This window comes from Lissotriton helveticus, chromosome 3_1, assembly GCF_964261635.1.
Source record: "Lissotriton helveticus chromosome 3_1, aLisHel1.1, whole genome shotgun sequence".
In the NCBI taxonomy this organism is placed as follows: Eukaryota; Metazoa; Chordata; class Amphibia; order Caudata; family Salamandridae; genus Lissotriton; species Lissotriton helveticus.
Window position 1 is genome coordinate 2,093,776,346 of NC_136061.1, and position 20,884 is coordinate 2,093,797,229.

Consider the following 20,884-nt stretch of genomic DNA (forward strand, 5'->3'; position numbering starts at 1 on the left):
GTTCCTTTGTCGTCTTGGGCCATCTGCAAATTCTTTTGATTGCTATCCCTGCAATATGAATGAGCCAACATAAAAATTTAAACATGTTAATTCATGTTTTTATGAACATTATTCTAGGGGTGGGCGTAACTCGTGGAATTTGACTGCTGAATACCGCGGAGTTACATAAAACTCTTGCAACAGTCCGCGGAGGTCCGCCAACAGGCGGAAAAAGGCACATCGAGCTGCGTGTGCTGTGATTTAGCACGGGTAGCACTTTCTGCGCTGAAAAAGTAGCGTGAACGACACCACGCGGTGCGCCAGAGGGCATACCTACTCATGTTGATTTTGCTGCAGCTCGAGTAGATTTTCTACCCAAGCATCAGCCTTCTGACTGCCCGCATTAGAAAATCTCGTTGGATGTCATCCTAGCAACCAGAAATCTCGCTAGGAGACGCCAAATTGCGCTCTCGCTCACCAACTTAATGTTCGGGAACCTGGTGCGTGGAAAACTTTTGCCACGTGGCGATTGGCAGAATTTGGTGGGAACTCTGTGTTACAAGAGTAATGCTGAGTCGCCAAATTCTGCCAGTTCCATGGTCAGAACGGAATATTCTGCCCATCCCTATTCATACCTACCATGCAATAAAACTAATTTAAAAGGCTTTAGAAATTATGCCGTTTTTAGTGATTATCCTTTTATATTTTAAATGTATTTAGTATTATAAGTGATGACGTAACACAACATATGAGCCTTTATTTAAAAAAGAATGCAGTTCTATTTAAAGATTTATACCCACTGCAAATAAATACAAATTGAGGAATACAAAAAACAGCTTTATTAAAACTCATTCAGTTAAAAATCAGTGATGCAATATTATGTGAAATGGGCTTATTGAGAAGACATTAAAGTAAGCACACCTATTGGACATCTATGAGTGGTTTAGCAGCGGTATTTTGTCATGCTGTATCTTATTGTTGCTTTGAGCTGCCACTTTGCTGAGTAGGCGTTGCACATAAAAGTGAATAGACCCACTGTGATAGCAGTGGCCAAGCTATATGCCTTGAGGTCATAGAGCAATGACAGCTGACCGACAGTAGGAATAGCGGGCCTGCAAATTCAGCAATACAAATTATAAATAGCTGTCTCTGTCATTAATTCATCGTTTCTTCATACCCATTACCTTCAGAACCAAATGGAATGCTCCATCTCTTCCTTAGATGTGAAACCAATAATTGCTTAGAGCTCCATGGCTTTGAATACGCCTGCATTTGTTTTTATTCCGGGTATTGGAATAATTGTTTTGGGGATATATTGATGAAAATATGTCTGTGCTGAAGAGGAGGGCCAGTGTGCTACAAAATAGCTCAATGCTGTAGGGCAATGTTCAGCATTCATAAATATATATTACTACTACTGCTACTAATAATGTGCTTCTCATCCTCATTTTTCCATTTTAGATTATGCTTTCTGATCCGACCGCGTATCCGGCATTTGAAATATATTGCTGGTAAGATTTTCCTGCTGTTGAAATCCCATGTGAAATATTTTGTTTAAAGCAGCAGTGCTGTAACAGACATCACAATTGTGTTTGTAAAAAGAGAAGTATTATACATTCACCTTTGTGCGGTCATCAAGCCTTAAGGCAACGCTTATTTGCCCCATTATAGCTTATTCCTGTATTGAGTTGCGCCCCTTTGATTGATGCTACTATTTATTTAAAGGAATGCGTTCATGGCCACATTCAGTTGGTCCATCGTGACACACTGCGTCTTACCTATCACTATTCAAACTTTCCAATTAGTATTGATGTAAGAAGTCTGTTTACCTTCTAACAAATGATATCAGTTTATAGCGGCCACATTAGGTCCTCAGACAATGATCCACAGGACTTACGTTGATACTCCGAGTTTTCATTAGTATTTCTGCCAACATTCTACTGCCTCATTAAGTTTAATAACATGATTGAATTGCTTTATTAGGTGCAATACAAGTGTGCAAGGGCCCCATGGATACTTACAGCAGTAAACAATTAATCAACAAGGAGGGATGAGGATTTTGTGTGTCCGTTTCTTTCCCCAAAGTAATGTATTTTTTTAATCAACAAAATTGGACACTTGTAACACTGCTCAACCTTTGGTTCAGTGTAAATAAGGAAACCCTCAGAGAAGTCAATGTATAGATGGAATTGCGGTATATTTGTTTCATCCGCCCCACATTGACATTCACGCAGTTATCATAGGGTTATTCCTATTCGTGTGTACTGCTTGCCTCATCCAGAGGCACCTCCAGTCTCGAGTGCAGTGTCCAGAGACAAAAAGGATTTTCCCACAGAAAATTATTAAAAATGGAAAAATATGCCAAAAAAAGTTTATTACAAGGCAAATTTCCATTGGTTAAAAAAGGTTTATATACTAAGTATTGGCCGAGTTACTGGGCCATGCAGTATTGTAAAGAGAAAGTTGTCGACATGTTTCAGCTCTTTGGGCCAGGAGGTCTGTAGAGCTTTCGTCAGGACTTACAAAAACAAAATAAACACAGATTTATACATATAATACTACTCACACAACTTGTGCGGTAATTCCTTTCTCATAGTAATTATATGAGAAGTGTGTTCTTCACGATCTATGGAAGAATGAGATTGAAACGTCTTAGCTGGTAACAATCACTTGAAATTTTATGTGGGTTTGTGCAGAATCACAGGTAATAATTTTATTAACACTGGGATTACTCATGAAGGAAGGAAAATAGGGAAGCTATCAATACACCTTATTGGATCTCAGTGGGCGCTGGGTGATTACATTAACTTGTAATTACAATGTCGTAGGTGCAGACTCAGAGATCTCAACTCACTTTCTGTTGGCACCGTTTGATGGCGTTATGTATTGTGAAACATGTGGGGCGAGTAGATATGTTTTTTGTTTTTTCGGTAGTGAGACTCACATTTTTACAACTATGACCGCTAACTTTTTTTACTCAAAAAGTGTTGTTAAAATCTACCCAACCTGGCTGTGTTAAAGTTAATGGAGCTGGGAAGGGTCAGTTTTACTTCCAAAACATTCTCATGCTACTGGGTGACTCTAGTCGTACTGTGGTTAGAGTACGAGCCCTATCGTTTTTCTCAAGACAAACAGTATTAGCAGTTTAGAACACGTAGTTAGGTCTTTCCTGCCGTGTAAGAGTATTCTGCTTCCAGCGGGGGACCACTTCTTGTAAATGCAGAGCTGAAGTAGAGCAGAAACATCTTTAAGTATGGGGAAAGGGGGAATCATACGTCTTACCCGTGATAGAGGTCGGGGATATCGTGCCGCCATTACCCGCGTGAAGGCTACGCTCTAGTTTTGTGCTGACTCTGCCCCCGGAGTGCGGAAGTCGCGTTGTAGTTTCATTTTTAAAGGGGATAGGTCGTTCAGATAAGGCACATTGACAAGTTGTATTGCCTATAGACACGATTGTAGTTAGGAAATTAAGATTCGCCATAATGGGTCACAAGTTGAGTTGCAATATATTATCCCAAGAGGATGCTGAATCGAAGATTGTTAGTTGTTTGTATGCAATATGATATAAAGTAAAATAAAATAGAACCGGTTAAATCTTGTGAGTCGAACCTTGTTTCAAAAAGGCAGAAGGCAAATGCAACGGGCAGATTTTTACATCTTTTCAGTTTAATTCTATTCCTGCTTACTTTGCAAAGTGATGCCAAGCAATATTGTCATTCAAACCAAGTTCAAATGTGCGTAAGCGGTCCACCCATCTTTGCTCCTTTTCATATAGTACTTTTTCCACATTGCCAGATTTGTTGGTCAGCATCTCGATGACTGTCCACTGCATTTCTTCAGGGGTGTGGTTCATTTCCAAATAATGGGAGCACAATTTGGTAGTGTTCTTTTTTAACCTTATATTACTCTTGTGCTCTCCTATCCTGAGTTTAATTTTACGACAAGTCATCCCAATATATTGCTTTTGACATGGGCACTGGATCATGTAAATAACATGAGAGGAGTTACAATTTGTAAACTGCTTTTGTGTCCATACAAAGTTATTCTTTAGTTGCAAGGTTTTTGTGGCTCTTGTTGTTTTGCAAGCAACACCGGTTCCGCAGGGAAAATGTCCTGGGGGGCCATATTAACACTGTTAGTTACTGGCAATCGGGTATTGGGCCTGGGGCGAGTGTGCACTAAAGTGTCCTTTAAGTTTTTTGTCCTTCTATTAGCGAACCTTGGTCTTGGCCAATCGAACTGTCCAGTGTTCACTATATGCCAGTTCTTTTTAATCAATTTCTGAATGGCATAGGTAGCTGGGTTAAAGGTAGTCACACACGTAGTTAAATCTTTTACTGGTTCTTTGTGATATGTTTGGAGGAGACATTCACGTGGTTGGTTGTCAGCTCTTTTTTTACACTTCTTGATGACTCTTTCGGTATAATCCCTCTTTCTTCATTTTTCACATAGGCCCATTGCTTGTTCTTGATAATCACTATTCTTGCTACAATTTCTTTTTAGGTGCAAGAATTGACTAAAGGGCAAATTGTCTCTAAGAGGCTTGGGATGATGGCTTTTGTGTGACAGGAAGCTGTTTTTAGCTGTAGGTTTTGTATATGTTTTCGTCTGCAGGATTCTCCGGTCATTGAAAATTGTCAGGTCCAGGAAGTCAAGGTGGTTATTACTGGAGGTGTGTGTGAATTTTAGCCAGGAGTCCAGGGTATTGAGCCATGACATAAACTCTGTCAGGTCTTGTTCAGTGTTCCAAATAAGGAGAATGTCATCAATGTATCTCTTCCAGTATATAATACTGGAAGAGAACATGTTGGTTTCGTTGAGGACAAATTGTGTTTCAAATTGGCTCACGTAGAGTCCTGCCACCGAAGGCGCGAAGGCGCTGCCCATGGAGGTACCATGGGTTTGGAGGTACATCTTGTCGTCATATTTGAAGAAATTTTCTTTGAGTGCCAGCTTACAGCATTCCAGGATAAAGTGCCTCTGTGTGTTATACTGCCAGTCCTCTGAGTAAAGGACATCCTCTAACATCTGTAGTGTTGCATCTTGGGGAAGGCTTGTGAATAGGGATTCCACATCCAAGCCTACTAGAAGCATTGTTTCGGGATCAAAGGGCATGTCTGAAATCTGTGTTAGGAGATCTCTTGTATCTTTTAGATACGTTTGGGTTTTTTGAACCAAAGGTTTCAAAAATTCGTCTGCAAATTTCGAAAGGGGCTCAAGCACTGATCCAATTCCGGACACTATCGGGCGTCCTGGTGGAGGTGTCCTATTTTTGTGGGTTTTGGGGAGAGAGTAGAAATATGGAGTGACTGGCTCCCTTGTCATTAAGAAATCTGCTTCTTTTTTAGATATCCACCTTTTAGTTTCAGCCTCATATACCATGATGGATATGGTATTCTGGAGTCTCTCAGTGGGATCCACTATGATTCTCTGGTAAAATCTGGTGTCCGAGAGGAGAGCCAGACATTGTTGGTTGTAGCCCGCCTTGTTTAGAATTACTGTGCCTCCCCCCTTATCCGCAGGTTTTATCACCAGGTCGTCGTTTTTACTCAGATCTTCCATTGCCAAACGTTCCTTCTTTGTCAGATTTTGAAAGACTTTGGTCCTGTTTGTGTCCATATTATCTATTCCTTTTAGCAGAGCTTGCTCGAAAGTATGGAGTTCCGGTGGTATACTGGATGATGGGGGGTTGAAAGTTGATTTTTTCCGAAGGGCTGTGTCGCCCTCTTGCTGTTGGGTAGGAGTATTGGAGAAGAATGCTTTAAGTTTAAGAGTTCTGCAAAATTCAGCCAGTTCACTTTTGATTTTGAAAGTGTCTATTTTCGGGGTAGGGACAAAACCCAATCCTTTATTGAGGACAGATATTTGGTCCCTGTTGAGCTCTACATCTGAAAGATTGACAATTAATGATTGTTCTTGCCGGTGGAGGGTTGTGCTGCTGCCATGCTCCGAGTTTGAACATTCCTCTGCTGGTCTTGCCAGGTCAGTGACTTTCTTTTTCCTCGGGGCTGTGAGCGGCCTCGGGATAAAAAAGGAGGTTGTTCTTGTTGATGTGTATTGTGTTGTCCCGGCAATTGTTGGTCCATCATTTGAGGCATCTGTTGCATCCCTTGCATCCCTTGTTGGAATGGATCAGCCCAACCTCCGTAGTGTGGGACAAATGGTTGATAATATGGCATGTTAAAGCCAGGGTGGTAAGGGCGTTGCCATCTGTTTCCCCTTCTTGGGCGTTGGTATCGGAAGTTAATCCGGCCTGTGGTGGGGTTGTAATCATCTGAACTATTGAAAGAATTGTTAGATGAATTTTTTCCAGTGGATTCATTGTCAGAGTTTGCTTCTGAGAAAGCATAATCATCTTTGATGTATGGGTGCATTTTATCTTGGCTAAATTTCTTGATATCTTTTGCAAGTTTCTGCAATTTGTTCTGCATGAGGAACTCTTGTGTTTCTTCCATTTCCTTTGTCATTTCATCCACTCTTTTTTATAGACTTGTGGGTTAATGCCCTTTTTCAACTCATTTTCACAGGCTTGTATTTCCAAGAGTAGGGCTTCTGAGAGTCGTCTTGCTGTCTTGATAATCAGGACCAGATAGTCTAAAGTGCATTTCCATGAGATGGAGGACCAGTCTTTGCGGAATGCCAAATCATGGAGAAAGATTCGGGGTGCATTTCCTACCCATAGGCCTCTAGGGGCTATTTTGGACCTTAAATACTTTGTCATTATGATTCCATGAATTGCAGTTCTTATTTGGTTTTTCTTCTTCTCTGATAGAGTATCCCAGTCATCTGTTTGGGATAGGGCTTCTGTTAAGTCTGTGTTGTTTAGGAGTGGTTGCGCCGCTAGTAGTTCATCAATATCACTTGCATCGTAGCTTAATCCCACAATTCCTTCCATGATTCAAGTTTTTTATTTGTAACTTTCAGGTCCCGCAGCTGTACGCTGCTTTAATAAACAATTAATCAACAAGGAGGGATGAGGATTTTGTGTGTCCGTTTCTTTCCCCAAAGTAATGTATTTTTTTAATCAACAAAATTGGACACTTGTAACACTGCTCAACCTTTGGTTCAGTGTAAATAAGGAAACCCTCAGAGAAGTCAATGTATAGATGGAATTGCGGTATATTTGTTTCATCCGCCCCACATTGACATTCACGCAGTTATCATAGGGTTATTCCTATTTGTGTGTACTGCTTGCCTCATCCAGGGGCACCTCCAGTCTCGAGTGCAGTGTCCAGAGACAAAAAGGATTTTCCCACAGAAAATTATTAAAAATGGAAAAATATGCCAAAAAAAGTTTATTACAAGGCAAATTTCCATTGGTTAAAAAAGGTTTATATACTAAGTATTGGCCGAGTTACTGGGCCATGCAGTATTGTAAAGAGAAAGTTGTCGACATGTTTCAGCTCTTTGGGCCAGGAGGTCTGTAGAGCTTTCGTCAGGACTTACAAAAACAAAATAAACACAGATTTATACATATAATACTACTCACACAACTTGTGCGGTAATTCCTTTCTCATAGTAATTATATGAGAAGTGTGTTCTTCACGATCTATGGAAGAATGAGATTGAAACGTCTTAGCTGGTAACAATCACTTGAAATTTTATGTGGGTTTGTGCAGAATCACAGGTAATAATTTTATTAACACTGGGATTACTCATGAAGGAAGGAAAATAGGGAAGCTATCAATACACCTTATTGGATCTCAGTGGGCGCTGGGTGATTACATTAACTTGTAATTACAATGTCGTAGGTGCAGACTCAGAGATCTCAACTCACTTTCTGTCGGCACCGTTTGATGTGCGTTATGTATTGTGAAACATGTGGGGCGAGTAGATATGTTTTTTGTTTTTTCGGTAGTGAGACTCACATTTTTACAACTATGACCGCTAACTTTTTTTACTCAAAAAGTGTTGTTAAAATCTACCCAACCTGGCTGTGTTAAAGTTAATGGAGCTGGGAAGGGTCAGTTTTACTTCCAAAACATTCTCATGCTACTGGGTGACTCTAGTCGTACTGTGGTTAGAGTACGAGCCCTATTGTTTTTCTCAAGACAAACAGTATTAGCAGTATACCGCAATTCCATCTATACATTGACTTCTCTGAGTGTCCAATTTTGTTGATTAAAAAAATACTTACAGCAGTATTCAGCTGCCCCATCAAAGTTGAGCCCTCGATTCCTTTGGCTCTATGAATTGCCAATTAAGAACAATGAGAGTATGCACTCGTTAGGTTTAGCAAAAGTATTATGGTCTGACTTTTTGGACTGATTACAATCTGAAGACTGAGTAAACTAGGAGTGGTGTATGTGTACAGACTCTTGCCCAGCCAAATTGCACATTTATTCAATTGCCCTCCACCCCCCAAAAAAATCGAATTGATGCTGTTGTTACTCTTAGGATTGATGACTGTATTCAGTTGAACCTTATATGACTGTTTCCTGTATTCAGTTTCTAGCATTAGGATGATACAATTACTTGTTTTCTTGATCAGGAACAATTCCATTATTTTGTTGTTTGTATTAGAATTGATGCCAGTAACCACTATCCTATCAAGACTGATATCAGCATACATTGCTTCTCTCCCCCAGCCTGACTACACAGCCTGAAGAGCAAGCAATTCTTCATGTCTTTTAGGATGGTAGGCTCAGTCTCTCCGAAGCAGTGGTCTCTATGGCAGTCGGAACAGTGTTGACATTCTTAGTGGTAATGTGGGTCAAGCAGTCCAAGACTTCTCAAAGAGGCGGTAGGTGTGAGGGGAGTACAGATTTAAAAATCAAAACACATCCAGCGACCCCAATAAATGATTGTCCAGTCAGATGCTTGCTTTTATGTAAAAAGGAGTATTTATCTGCTAACACAGAGTACAACACAACACACTGCAAAAAATAAACACACTCAGAGTCCCTGGCACCCCTCAGCCACCCTGTGGTGTCCAGATGGTGGGAATCTGCATTCGCTGCGGCTGCCATCCTTGGTGCTACTCTGATGCAGTTAAGTCTCTACTGCAGACTGGGGGCAGGTCTCTGATGCTTCCGGAAGGGGAAGGGGGGGTTGAAGGAATTGCTCTCACTCTCCACTGGTCATGGCCTGGTATGTCTTCTCCACTACACGTGCGGGGCAGGGTCGATGGCCCTCTTCTGCCTTCACGGCCCCTTGCTCCGGACAAATAGGTAGAGTTGCTGCAGCACATACAGGGACGCCCTTCTCTTCACCATGCCCCCCGCCTAGCATAATGGGATCGCGGGCAGCATGAACAAGGTGACTGCCTCCTACGAGACATGGCACGGTATCAGGGAACAGCCATCCATCTCTCACAGTACAGTACCAAGGTCAGTAAATCTTATTCTTCACCACAATCCCACCTGGCAAAAGAGTCGCAGACTTTGGCACACAGGGCCTCAACCTGAACAGTGCAGCTGGTATTGATGGTCCAGAATCCCACACTCCGCTGCCAGGATCCACACAGAGGGATCCCCATTGGACCCCACTCTGTCCAAGTTATCTCCTTCACCTCACAGGACCCACTGGTCTTGGGTCAAACATAATCTGGTGCTACAGGATGGAGGCAAGTGTTCTTGATCTTCCTGGGTGTGTCCCTTCACCCAGCATAGGAGAATGGCATACCTTGTAGTCCCAAGTCCTGGTCACAAAAGGCGGAGCTCGGGCTGAGCTTCTCCACGGTGATGCACAGCTTCAGTTTGATGACTTAGTAGTCTCAAGCTCCTCTTTTTATAATCCATTTCCAGACACACTTGTGGTTTAGTGTCTCCACATTTGACGTTTTTGTTTTGGGGATTTCTCACTTTGAAATTCCCAATCCTATGTTGTGCTCTTCCTCCAGAGAGCGGTCTATCACAGCAGGGCATTCTCCATTCTTGATTGTCCCAAACACAGGCCAAGGGAGAGACTAGAAGTTCAAACCTGGATGTCAGCCTCTTGATATGTGCTTCGAAAGGTTACCAAAGGGTCCAAGCCCTACACTTTATGATTCTCTTATCAGCCCCTTCGACCAATGATCACCTTTCAGAATCAAAGAACCAAAAAACCTGGCTCTACTTTCCTCCCATGTGTGTCCCACCCAGCTTTCCTAAAAACAGCAATCCACAAATCTCTCTTGGGGAAACCTCAATCTCTACCTACTCCTCCAGCAAGGTCTCGGTCTCCCAAACTGGAACCCAGTGTGTTCCGTGTATTGTGCCCTTCACAAGCACACACACATTGAGACACATGCAGTCTCCAATGTACTGTACCTCTTCGCTCAGCCTAGCACTCTCATGCAACATCACATTCTGTCTCCTATGTGGTTTTTCTTCAAGCAGGCCCATGAATATCCTGTCGGCAAGCACACCTGCTTGCGCTATTCCTCTTGCACTGCACCATCTCTCAGGCACCTTCCTTGCACTCACACACAATCACATGCACTATTTCTCCTGCCCTGTACAAACCTCTGGCACACGCACTCTCGCGATGCACGTAACTGATTGCAGGCCAAGAGTTGAGTACACAGCAAGAGAACTTTACGGGAGGTATAAGGTCCTGTTCACCGTACTGATTACTAAAAAAAAGGTATACTGCATCCACCACACTTGTGGTACCTTAAATCTAGGTGATGGCAGTAGCCTTACTCCTCCTGAGAGTAACGCTTTTGGGAGCCCCTCTGGTCTAAGCAGGCTCTAAACCTCGAGATAGGCCTAGGTCAAAGCACACACGCGTGATCCATGTCAACATGATGGGATAGTGGTCTGACTGACCTCTAGCAGCCAGCCATGGTCGGGAGTGGCTTCAAGAAGTAGTGTGTCCTAGAAAAGTATTTGTGGGCACTAGAAAAAATTGTTTGCTGCCTGTACATATGTGGGTGTAATAGGTGCCATACATCTCCTAGGCCTAGTGACCTAGTGTAGTCAGTGCGGGTTATAGGGTTACTGTGTGTGTGGGTGTGGGATTTTTCATGTGAGTGATCCATCTTCCATTGGAATTAGCACCTACAGGTCACACTACCTGGAGAGGGAAATTTGGATTAGGATGCACCCAAGCTTCTTTAGAAATTATGTTTAGGGTGGTAGAGGGGCATATACATTTAGTATGGAGAATAGCTTACCATGCAGGTGGTCCAAGATTCACACTTACTGTTATAGGGACGCCTTTGTGTTTCAGAAGTTGGAAAGTTAATTTGTGCTTAATCAGTATAGCTACACCTCTCAGCCATCTTGTGAATCCCACATGTAAACTAGTGGAGAAGCCACATCTGGCCAAGAAATGCCAGCTGGTTTCATCAAGTGGGTCCCCTCTAGGAGGAGAATGCCTGTGGCATGCTTTTTTGCTGCTGAGTACTGTCCCCAATTGATTTTTTCCAGTAGGCCATTCACATTCCATGTGAAGAGTCCGATGGTAAATGTGGCCATGTCTATGCTTATAGCAAGTGGAATAGGGAAAAGGGGTAATAGAAGATAAACAGATAAACTTATCTCAACTCCCCCTTCATCACTGCACTTCCAACCAGGAAATATCTGTCGACCAAGTCCTGAGTACCACACATGTGTCACCATTTCACAGTCTAGGATTAGAACCTCACAAATACAGTCATTTGAAAAGGTTTGTATACCATGCAAATCATCTGTATGTAAATTAAGCTCTGTAACGGCATTGGAGGTCCATACTCCCCATTAGCTCTTCACAGCTACCCGCCACTAGCCAAACAGAGATACAATAACAGCGGGGCGTAGCCAGCAGTCGATGGAGGAGGAGGCTTCCTGTGTAACTCCTGCCAGCCGATCCCCACTCAGTGCCATTCTGCAGAACTGAACTTGTCAGTGGATCCAATTAACCCCTCCAGTACCCCCACAGTACTGGGGAATCGGGCGAATACGTTCATTCGCCGAAAACGACGACTGCAGATGACTACCTCGCTTGGAAGAAGACGCAGCCATGCGACAAGATGCCGGCCGCCACCGCCGAACAAGGCCTGGGAGAAAGCTGGACTCACCGCTAATAAAGGAGTCGACTGCAAGGCGGAGGGGGCTTTCCCCGGGACACTGGAGAGTAGGCACCTCCCCTACGTTCTGCCTTTATAGGGAATTGACCGACCCGACAACCTGGGGACCTCGCAGTGAGAAGGGGAGAGAGTGTGACAATCGTGGACAGTGCCTTGCCGCCGGGAAGTGAGAGAGCGAACTAACCTCAGCCACTTTGCCGCTCCTCCATTACTGAGCGACCCACGGTGCAGACCCGGCCAGCTTACTGCATGCTGCGTCGACTACCTGAACAAGAGAGCATGGAGTGCAGCTTAAGACGCAGACTGAGCACCCTGCCTATACAGCGGAGGACTGTGCATCGGACCAGCATGATGCTACTGTAATAACCGGGTGAGGGACTTTGGTGGCGCAAAAACATACCCCATCATGAGGAGCATTGACCTGAGGTGGTGGAGCTGTGGGGAGTTGCGAAACTGGAAAGTGACCGTGAGCAGACGGGAGAGTGGGGGCCTAAAGGGCCTGCAAACTGGTGGGCACACAGTGAGTCACAGCTTCCCCAGGCCGGGTGGGATAGCTGGAAGAATTGAGCTGTTCCGTAAGGAAGAGGCCGGCGCTTGCATGGAGAACCCACCTGGCACTGACCTTCACCGAATCACTATTGATACGGCTGAAACAGTTGAAATGCCCAAGCTACAAAACAGATGAAGCTAGTGGGAGACATATGAACACACTGATCACCCTGAGAGGGAAACTTGAACTGAAGGAGGGCTCTATCCTATCTGCGGGCATACGCCAGTGGCAAGTACATCACTGCAGGGTGACCAGAACCTGGGCCCCTATATTGCACCGCACTGAGTACGATTCCTGGGCCGAGTGAGCTTTCGATTAAAGCTGGACATTACGAAGGGTGACCTGCCTAGTATCTGAGTTGACCCCCTTTCTTTGGCCCTGGACAACCGGAGTGGGGTTTGAACCTTGCTTAGTAGCTGTCATATTGGTGGTGGAAACCCCTTTCTACCTCCCTCCGCTACTATCGGCAAAATAGGGAACACTGCTGGGAAGTGGGATTCTGAACCCTCCGTTCAGAATCAGGCGGACACAAAGGATACTAACTAGATGGCCCCTACCAGTCCATTACTGAGCGACCCTGATGCGGGACCAATTCTACAGGACATTCTTCAGGCTATGGCGGCCTCCAAGATGGCCGTTGCAACCAAGATCAACACCATACTAGAAGATAAGGGACTCTTGAGGACTGACCATCGCCAGCTAGCGTAGTGGGTCACTGCGACAGAGGCCGAGGTAGCGGATCTGAAACCAACCCTAACATCAACAATGGACAGATTGACAACACTGGAAGCACAAGTGCGCATACTTGAATTGAGGGCCATGCAAGGCTTATCCCCTTACTATGCTCTAGAGAGAGCCCATAGAGCACCCGCACAACTTCTCTCTCCTGGAGGACCGCTGCGACCGGTGGTGGTGCCCTTGCTATTTTACAAGTATAGAGATCAGGTGCTCTAGCAGGCCCCACAGAAAGACCATTTGATAGTAGACAATAGCACTGTCAGAATATTCTCCGATTTCTCCAACATTTCTCAGCAACATCGCTCATCCTACCTAGCAGTGAAGACAAAACTGCATCAAATGAAAATCCAATACGCGATGCTCTTTCCCGCACGACTCCAACTGGCTCTCAGTTCTTTAATTCACCTCGGGAGGTATGGGACTGAATTGATCAGCAAGGTCCTAGTTGCAGTTCCCTAGAACAATGTACAAGGGGAGCAGCTGCCAGCGGGGAGAAAGAAACAGACCCATAGGAGCCCCTTCCCGGGCTAAAACTTAACAGGAGTTGGACAGAGTGGGGATGGCGGCGATCACTTAGTAGAGTGCATCTAGAACAGGCGAAGCATCCTTTTTACCTCGAGATGGTGCCAAAGACTCAGACCTCGGACACAGCTCCTATATGAAAGGGGGACCCAGTCAGGAATTGTCAACAGTCACCCCCAGAACAGCAGGCGAGATTATCTGATTCCTCTTCCTTAACGCAAGTAGAATGAGGGACTGTGAGAGATGGACACATGCCAGGAATGATCCCAGAGATGGGATTGGGGGCGAGGTGGACTCCTCGGGGTTGGGTTTCCTTAGATTTGAACCATTTAGTGGGTGAGGGAGAGTCCTATGGAGCTGCGGGAGTGGACGATTCCAGAGCGAAAGAGGGTTAGAAAACCCCACAGGTTTACTATTGTTGCACAGTTTGCATATGTTTGGATGGGGGGGGGGCTTGCTCACTTGTCCTGGGGTGGGGGAGTTGGGGTTTAATAGGTTTAGTAGTTAAGGGGGTTGCAGATGTCATATGCCAGGAATTTATATATCAGTATGAGAAGAAGGGCTCCCACATATAAGAATGAAGGGCACAATGCTGGAGGGGCACCTCAGGGCTTCTTCTGACTAGCTTTAATGGCTGGCCTCCAAACATATAAGGTTATCGTGTGGAACAGCATACTATGTCCATACGATACAAAATATTCTCCTACTTGAATAAACACGGGGTTCATATAGCCTTAATGTAGGAAACCCATTTAGTAGCTAAGGAAGGGGTGGCACTCAAGCGTAGATGGCGAGGTCAGGTATATTATACATCGTATTCGGCATTCGCCAGGGTAGTGATGATTTGGATCATGGCCGGGTTCCCATTCCAGTGCACAGGGAATCTGATAGACCCAGAAGGCTGATATGTGGTAGTCACAGGCAGATTGGCTGGGCGAGATGTAGCAAAAGTTAGCGTCTATGGACCCAATACAGAGCAGGGGACTTTCCTGGCTGGGCTCTCGAACACTCTGGCAGCCTACCTTCCTCACACCATAATCATTGGAGGAGACTTTAACTGCAGAGCTGACCAATTGATGGACCTCTCACATCCCTGCTTAGAGAAACTCCAGTACACAGAACAGCGAGGGCCTTTAAAAACTGGCAGAGCAGACTAATATGGTTCTGGAGACACTTGCATCCCATGATCAGGGACTACTCTTATTTCTCACCTGGGCATGAGCTACATGTCAGGCGGAACACTTTCCTATGCTCCCCAGACATACCATAGATTATTTAACATGCACAATATCAGACCAAAATCAAGCCCTCCTCCATATACGATGGGGACACTCATGTCAGCGTACACCAACATGGCAGCTTAAACCAGAAGTGCTAGAGGATCAGGTATTTCTTGAGGACATCAGAGGACACATTTCAAATTACTTAATTGAAAACATCAATACAACTTCATCCAGACTGAGCAAATGGGATGCCGTTAAGGCAGTACTTAGTGGTCGATGTATGGCAACCTCTGTGGGAGTCCGACGTACACTTGAGACGGACCTAGAGACTCCACATCAGGCATCTCGAGCCCTAGAAAAATAAAGACCAGGGCACCCTGAGATGGATGAGACCCTTATGGATGCTAAAGAGAAGGTGGCCACACAAATAGAATGAATACATTGTTTTGATTATGAAAAATATATGGAACGGACCCATACGGAAAGATACAGAGTGGGCTCCTTACTAGCTTAGTTGGCTAACCCGGCCCAGATGGGTTCCCCAATACTAGAAGTTGAGGACCGTGAAGGACATAGAATAAACAGACCAGAGGCGATCAATGAGAGGCTCCTGGGGTTCTGTGCCAATTTATACTGCAATAGGTTGAGTCAGGAAGTGGGAACTATCAGGAAACACGTAGCGACCATACCACTTCCCGCCCTGGAAGCAGAGGATTTGGGGGCCCTTATAGACATACAAGAGGGAAGGGCAACTATAAAGGGACTTGCTAGAGGCAAAACACCAGGAACTGACCGGATCCACGTAGAATTTTATGCTGCCTATATAGAGGAGTTAGCCCCTAAACTAGTAGACCGGTTTGGAGCGGCGTTGGTTAGAGGGCTACTTCCTAACACCACACGGGAGATGTTGATTGCCCCCCCTCAAATCAGGTAAATCTCACTGGACTGTGGGGCCTACAGACCCCTATCCATGCTTAATCTAGATTATAAGATACTCAGCAAGTTACTAGCAACAAGACTCTTGCCATATATGACTGCCCTTATCCCTACAGACCAGGCGGGATTCTTCCCAGGCCGAAGCACTGCGTTTAACATACGTCGCCTTCTGTCACTCATGGAGGCACATTACCGGACAGTGGGGGAGGGAATTGTCTTTGCTGTTGATATTGAAAAGGGCATTCGATAGCCTTGAGTGGGTGTTCCTCTATGAGGTCATGGAACTAATGCAATGGGGACAGGGTTTCTCTAAATGGGTCAGACTGCGTTTTATGAGATGCCTGGCGCGTGTCCAGATGGGTCGCACAATCTCAGAGCAGTACATGGTAGAACTTGGCACGAGATAGGGGTGGTCCCTCTCCCCACTGCTGTTTGCCCTGCCATGGAGCTGTTGACCTGCCTCTCCCAAACAGGCACTAAGTACAGTGGAATAACCCTGAGAGACAGTGTACACCATATAGCGCTACATGCTGATGACTTACTGATGTTCTTGGGGAACTAACTGGTGCTAAGGAATTCATGACAGAATTTGGGGAAATGTCTGGGTTGAAAGTTAATTTGCAAAAGTCTAAACTCTTCCCATTGATAAGAGATGGAGACCTCCCTAATGGGCTAGGAAATCTCAAATGGGAACCCAGGTGCCTGGAGTATCTAGCGGTGAAAATATACCACTCTCAACCTGACCTCTTAGAGGGAAATATGGTGACGGCTGTACAGTCCTTGAAGACCAGTATGAAATTATAGAAAGGATTACTGTTGTCGTTAGCTGGGAGGGTGACGCTCTTAAAAATGGTGGCACTACCGCGCCTGTTCTATTCTTTTACAGTACTGCCAACTTTGATACTGACAAAATTGCTTACCGACCTGCATTCCCTAACGTTGAATTTTCTATAGGGTGCTGATCATAGGTGTAACCCTGAAAACAATGCCGCGCTAGACTAGGGTAGGGGGCCTTGAAGTCGCCGACTTTGAAAGATATTACCTGGCTGGGAAACTACAGTGGTTTGTCCAGTGGGTGGCGGATCAACAGAGACAGACACGCAAAACAGGACCGTTCACTCCAGATTTGAACATACTAGAATGTGAGAATGTTATTTAGAGTGGCCGGAACAGTACTTGACGGCACAGGCGAGGTACAAGTGGTATTGGGCTGCTGGAGGAAATGCCTCTTAAAAACACATGCTCGGATCACTTACTCACCTGATCTCCCAATATCAATACTACAAATACTACTGCATGGGGGACAGTGGGAGGGCCTTAGGGAATGGGAACAAGGGGGGCAGCTCGACTGGGCGACCTCTACATAGATGGTGAACTTCTCCAATTCGATGACTTTAGAGAAGACCTGAACCTTCCCCACCGTCATTTCCTACTATATGGGGGAATGGGGGTGCCAGCGATCCGAGAACACTGGGGGGCGGAAATGTCAGGGCCTCCATATCATGACCCTTGTAGATACAAGAATACACAAATGGCAGTTGTGGTTTCAATGGTAGCACATCATTCTTTGTGTCGCTTAGAGACTGATCTTTAGTACTGGTGCCCCTCGAGGTTAGACACAAACACCCCACTACCTCGGGTGTCTACTCACTGCGGTTAAACTAAACCCAGTGTACATACAACATATAAGGATAACCTCGGCCCTCTGACCTGTTCTATGATTTATTCATACAAAATTATTCTGTCCAAAAATACCCTATTTATACAAACAGTGAGCAGTTTTTAGTACTATTTAATGTGTGTGAGATATATAGACTCCGCATTATTCTTGATACATTTCGTTCACTTTAGTTCAAAGCACATAAGTCACAATGGTACAATATTACAAAGATGGAAAGTGTAATGCAGTCGACTTACTATAGAATGATGGATCGTATTCAATTTGATTCAAAGCACATAGATTGGAATAACACAGTATTACACAGATGGAAGATGTGAAACAGTAAGCTTCCTGTAGAGCGATGGATCGGCAGCCGACACGCGTTTCGTTACATAGTAACTTTTTCAAGGCTGCAAATAGTGCCAAACGGAGAGCTATGTAATATATACAAACCAAAATATAATGAAACGGAAACAGGAAAAAATACGTGCAGAAAGAGTAGTCTGTGTGCTCTCCATACCACATTTCTGTGCTAGGGAGAGAGAAATTGTGCAAAAGGTTACAGAGCATAGGCCCAAATCCATCCCGTGACTTGAAGTTATCTACAGGACCACAGACTACAGACACTGGTCCCTAAACCCTTGTAGATACATCGGCCCTGCGAGAGGGAGAATTACAGCGGTCAAATGCCTCTATAAAGCAATGGGGAGGGATACCCTACAACGGCTGACTGTGCTGAGGGATCGCTGGGCAGCGGACTAGAACATCCTTAGTGAACGCAAAAACTGAGAAGCTGTGCTGGCTGGGAACACCAGAGTCTCGAGAAATGCAAGTTTCCGGGTAATTAATTTATTCATCCTACACAGGGCATACCTCACCCCGGGACGTATCAACACATTTTTCCTCAGTGAGGAGATAGAATGCCCAAGGTGCAAAAAACTAGGGTCAGAGCTGTTCCATATGCTTTGGACATGTACAGCGTTACAGGACAACTGGAAATAAATTACAAACACAATTGAGTCCGTTCCCTGTGCCCCTCCCCACTGACTCTTGGGACTGTTCCCCCACACCTCCAAAACATGGGTCACTAGCAGGTTTCAGGACCTAGCCTTTATTTTGGCTAAAAAGAAATAACAAGGCATTGGAAGGCACCTGAAGGACCCTGAATCTCAATATGGGAAAAAGAAATGGAAATGGAAAGATGAGCGGGAGGCAAGGGGAGGGCCAACTTAGGAATGTCCGTCGAGAGATTGGGTCAGTGGAGTGGGGCAGTGCCTGGTAAGCATTAGTAGATAGTATAAAAGACCCAGATCCTGAATCAGGAGAATCCACTCCAATGGGACCATCTCCTCAGAGGAGCTCGGTACAACCTGAATCACGAAGCAAGAGACTCCAAGCTTCCCCAGATATGACCGAGGGTAATTAATACCTAGATTACCGAGAATCGAGACGGCTAGCCTGGGAAATCACCAAACCTAAGAATGGGAACAAGAACACCCCAATCCCTTTCATATGGCAATGATCTGCAATGGGGAGGGGTGTGGTAGGGAACTGAGAGTAAGAAGTTTTGTTTAAATGATACCAGCACTTGTCGTGAATGAGAGTTCACTTATAGCTCTTTCATAATTTGGTAAAATTAAAAATGTTTGATTTTATTACACTGTATGACTCTTAAATACAATAAAGTCAATAAAATATGTTTTAAAAAAAGAGATGCAATAGCAGCAACTTTTGTGTGCTTCATGATAAAATTGTTCGTTCAGAGTAACTTAAATGAGCCAAGCATGAGGACTCCCCTCCTTGCTTCATAGACTATCATGTAAGAAAAGTTTATAAAAGATATCAATAATTGTTGCGGAGAAAAGCAGATGGGCCATTTGCTAGAGGGATGCTAAAAGAGAAATCTCATACTTCAGGCCTCAGGGCAATACATTTAGAAGGGGTAGTCTGTAAATAATTAGTTATAATTTGCGTGCAAATTAAACTAATAGGATTGGGATGTGTGATGAAATATGATTGAAGTATGGCTCACCCTTAAGTTCCCTTTGTTTGCTGCGTTTTTAAAAATCATGGCAATAATTCTTACTCATAATATTTGCAGGAGAATAGCTCATAATAAATATTAGCTTGTTGTAAAGTGTATGTTTGTTAGCATAAATGTTTGGCAAGGGTGAGAGACACTTGCCAGTTGTTCTTTTCTAAGAAAACGTTGGCGTTACCTTTTAGAACTTAAGAAATCTTCTGGTTGTGACCCCAAATATTTGAGATAACATGTCTACTTTGATTACCAGTGCCCTTATTACCACTAGTATCATCTATCTCGGTTTTCATTCAGACGCATATATGTTTGTATGCTTATGTATTTTAAGGGATTGTCAATGCTGATAAGACTGCAAGGAGGACCAGGAAGTACAAAATTATTTTCAGCCCTCAAAAGGTGAGTTACATGTGAAAAGTTACATTTTATATTAGTTGTACATCACTGCCTTTGAAACAGTCTCATTGTTCCTGTCCCTGTTGCATTATTATGCTGTCATTCCTGTTTTCAAAACATTGATATTGCTATTTTCTGGGATGGGAATGTTCCCGCCAAACTGCTGAACTGCAAATAAAATTGGTACCCTGACCTGCTTGTTGGCCCTGCAAGTACGCTCATCTTGCATATGCATGGATGCCTTAGGCCTTTTTTTTGTTTAAATCTGTTTATTACTTTTGTAGTTTTACATAACATAGTCATTCACAATATACCAATGACACACATTCTTTCATGAAAGTAATCTCATAAAATGCCAGGATAGTTATCTGAAAACTGCAACATAGTACATGAAAAGAAACAGTAACATTGAAACTCTGTAGCAAGTCAACGTCATGTCATTTTAGGGGTAAAAGAAAAAGCATTAGTACAGAGTAACAAACTCTTTGAAAAAATATACAAATATAAGAGGGAGAGGGAAGCATTCAGGGCAGCGCCGCAGTTGTGCCCTGCAGTCGCGCCTGCTCCCACAAATCTCTAGTGAGGTGGGGAGGGGTGGGGCAGGGTGGGGAGGGGTGGGGCGGGGCAGGGGGGAAAGTGGAGAGAAATCCGCACCCCCCAAAAAAAACACTTGCCTGCCGACTGACCGGCTACCTCTCTTACTAGCTTCTGTTGGAACAGGAAGCAGGATAGGCTCACCTCAGCCAATCACAACGCAATGCAGCATTGTGATTGGTAAGCACCCAGGCTCCCTTGAGCTGCAATGCAGCGTTCTGATTGGTCTGAGTGCCGTTAAAGTTGTTGGTGGTTT

The 20,884-nt window shown here is 44.3% G+C and overlaps 1 protein-coding gene across 1 annotated transcript in view; it reads left to right on the plus strand.

The window, feature by feature from the left end:
- Nucleotides 1–20,884, plus strand: part of VPS33B (VPS33B late endosome and lysosome associated) — an 806,019-nt gene that overhangs the window by 91,581 nt on the left and 693,554 nt on the right. Inside the window, exons 5-6 of the mRNA XM_078683255.1 lie at nucleotides 1,441–1,490; nucleotides 19,970–20,037. Of these exons, the coding sequence (XP_078539381.1) occupies nucleotides 1,441–1,490; nucleotides 19,970–20,037 (118 nt within the window). The remainder of the gene's footprint in view (nucleotides 1–1,440; nucleotides 1,491–19,969; nucleotides 20,038–20,884) is intronic.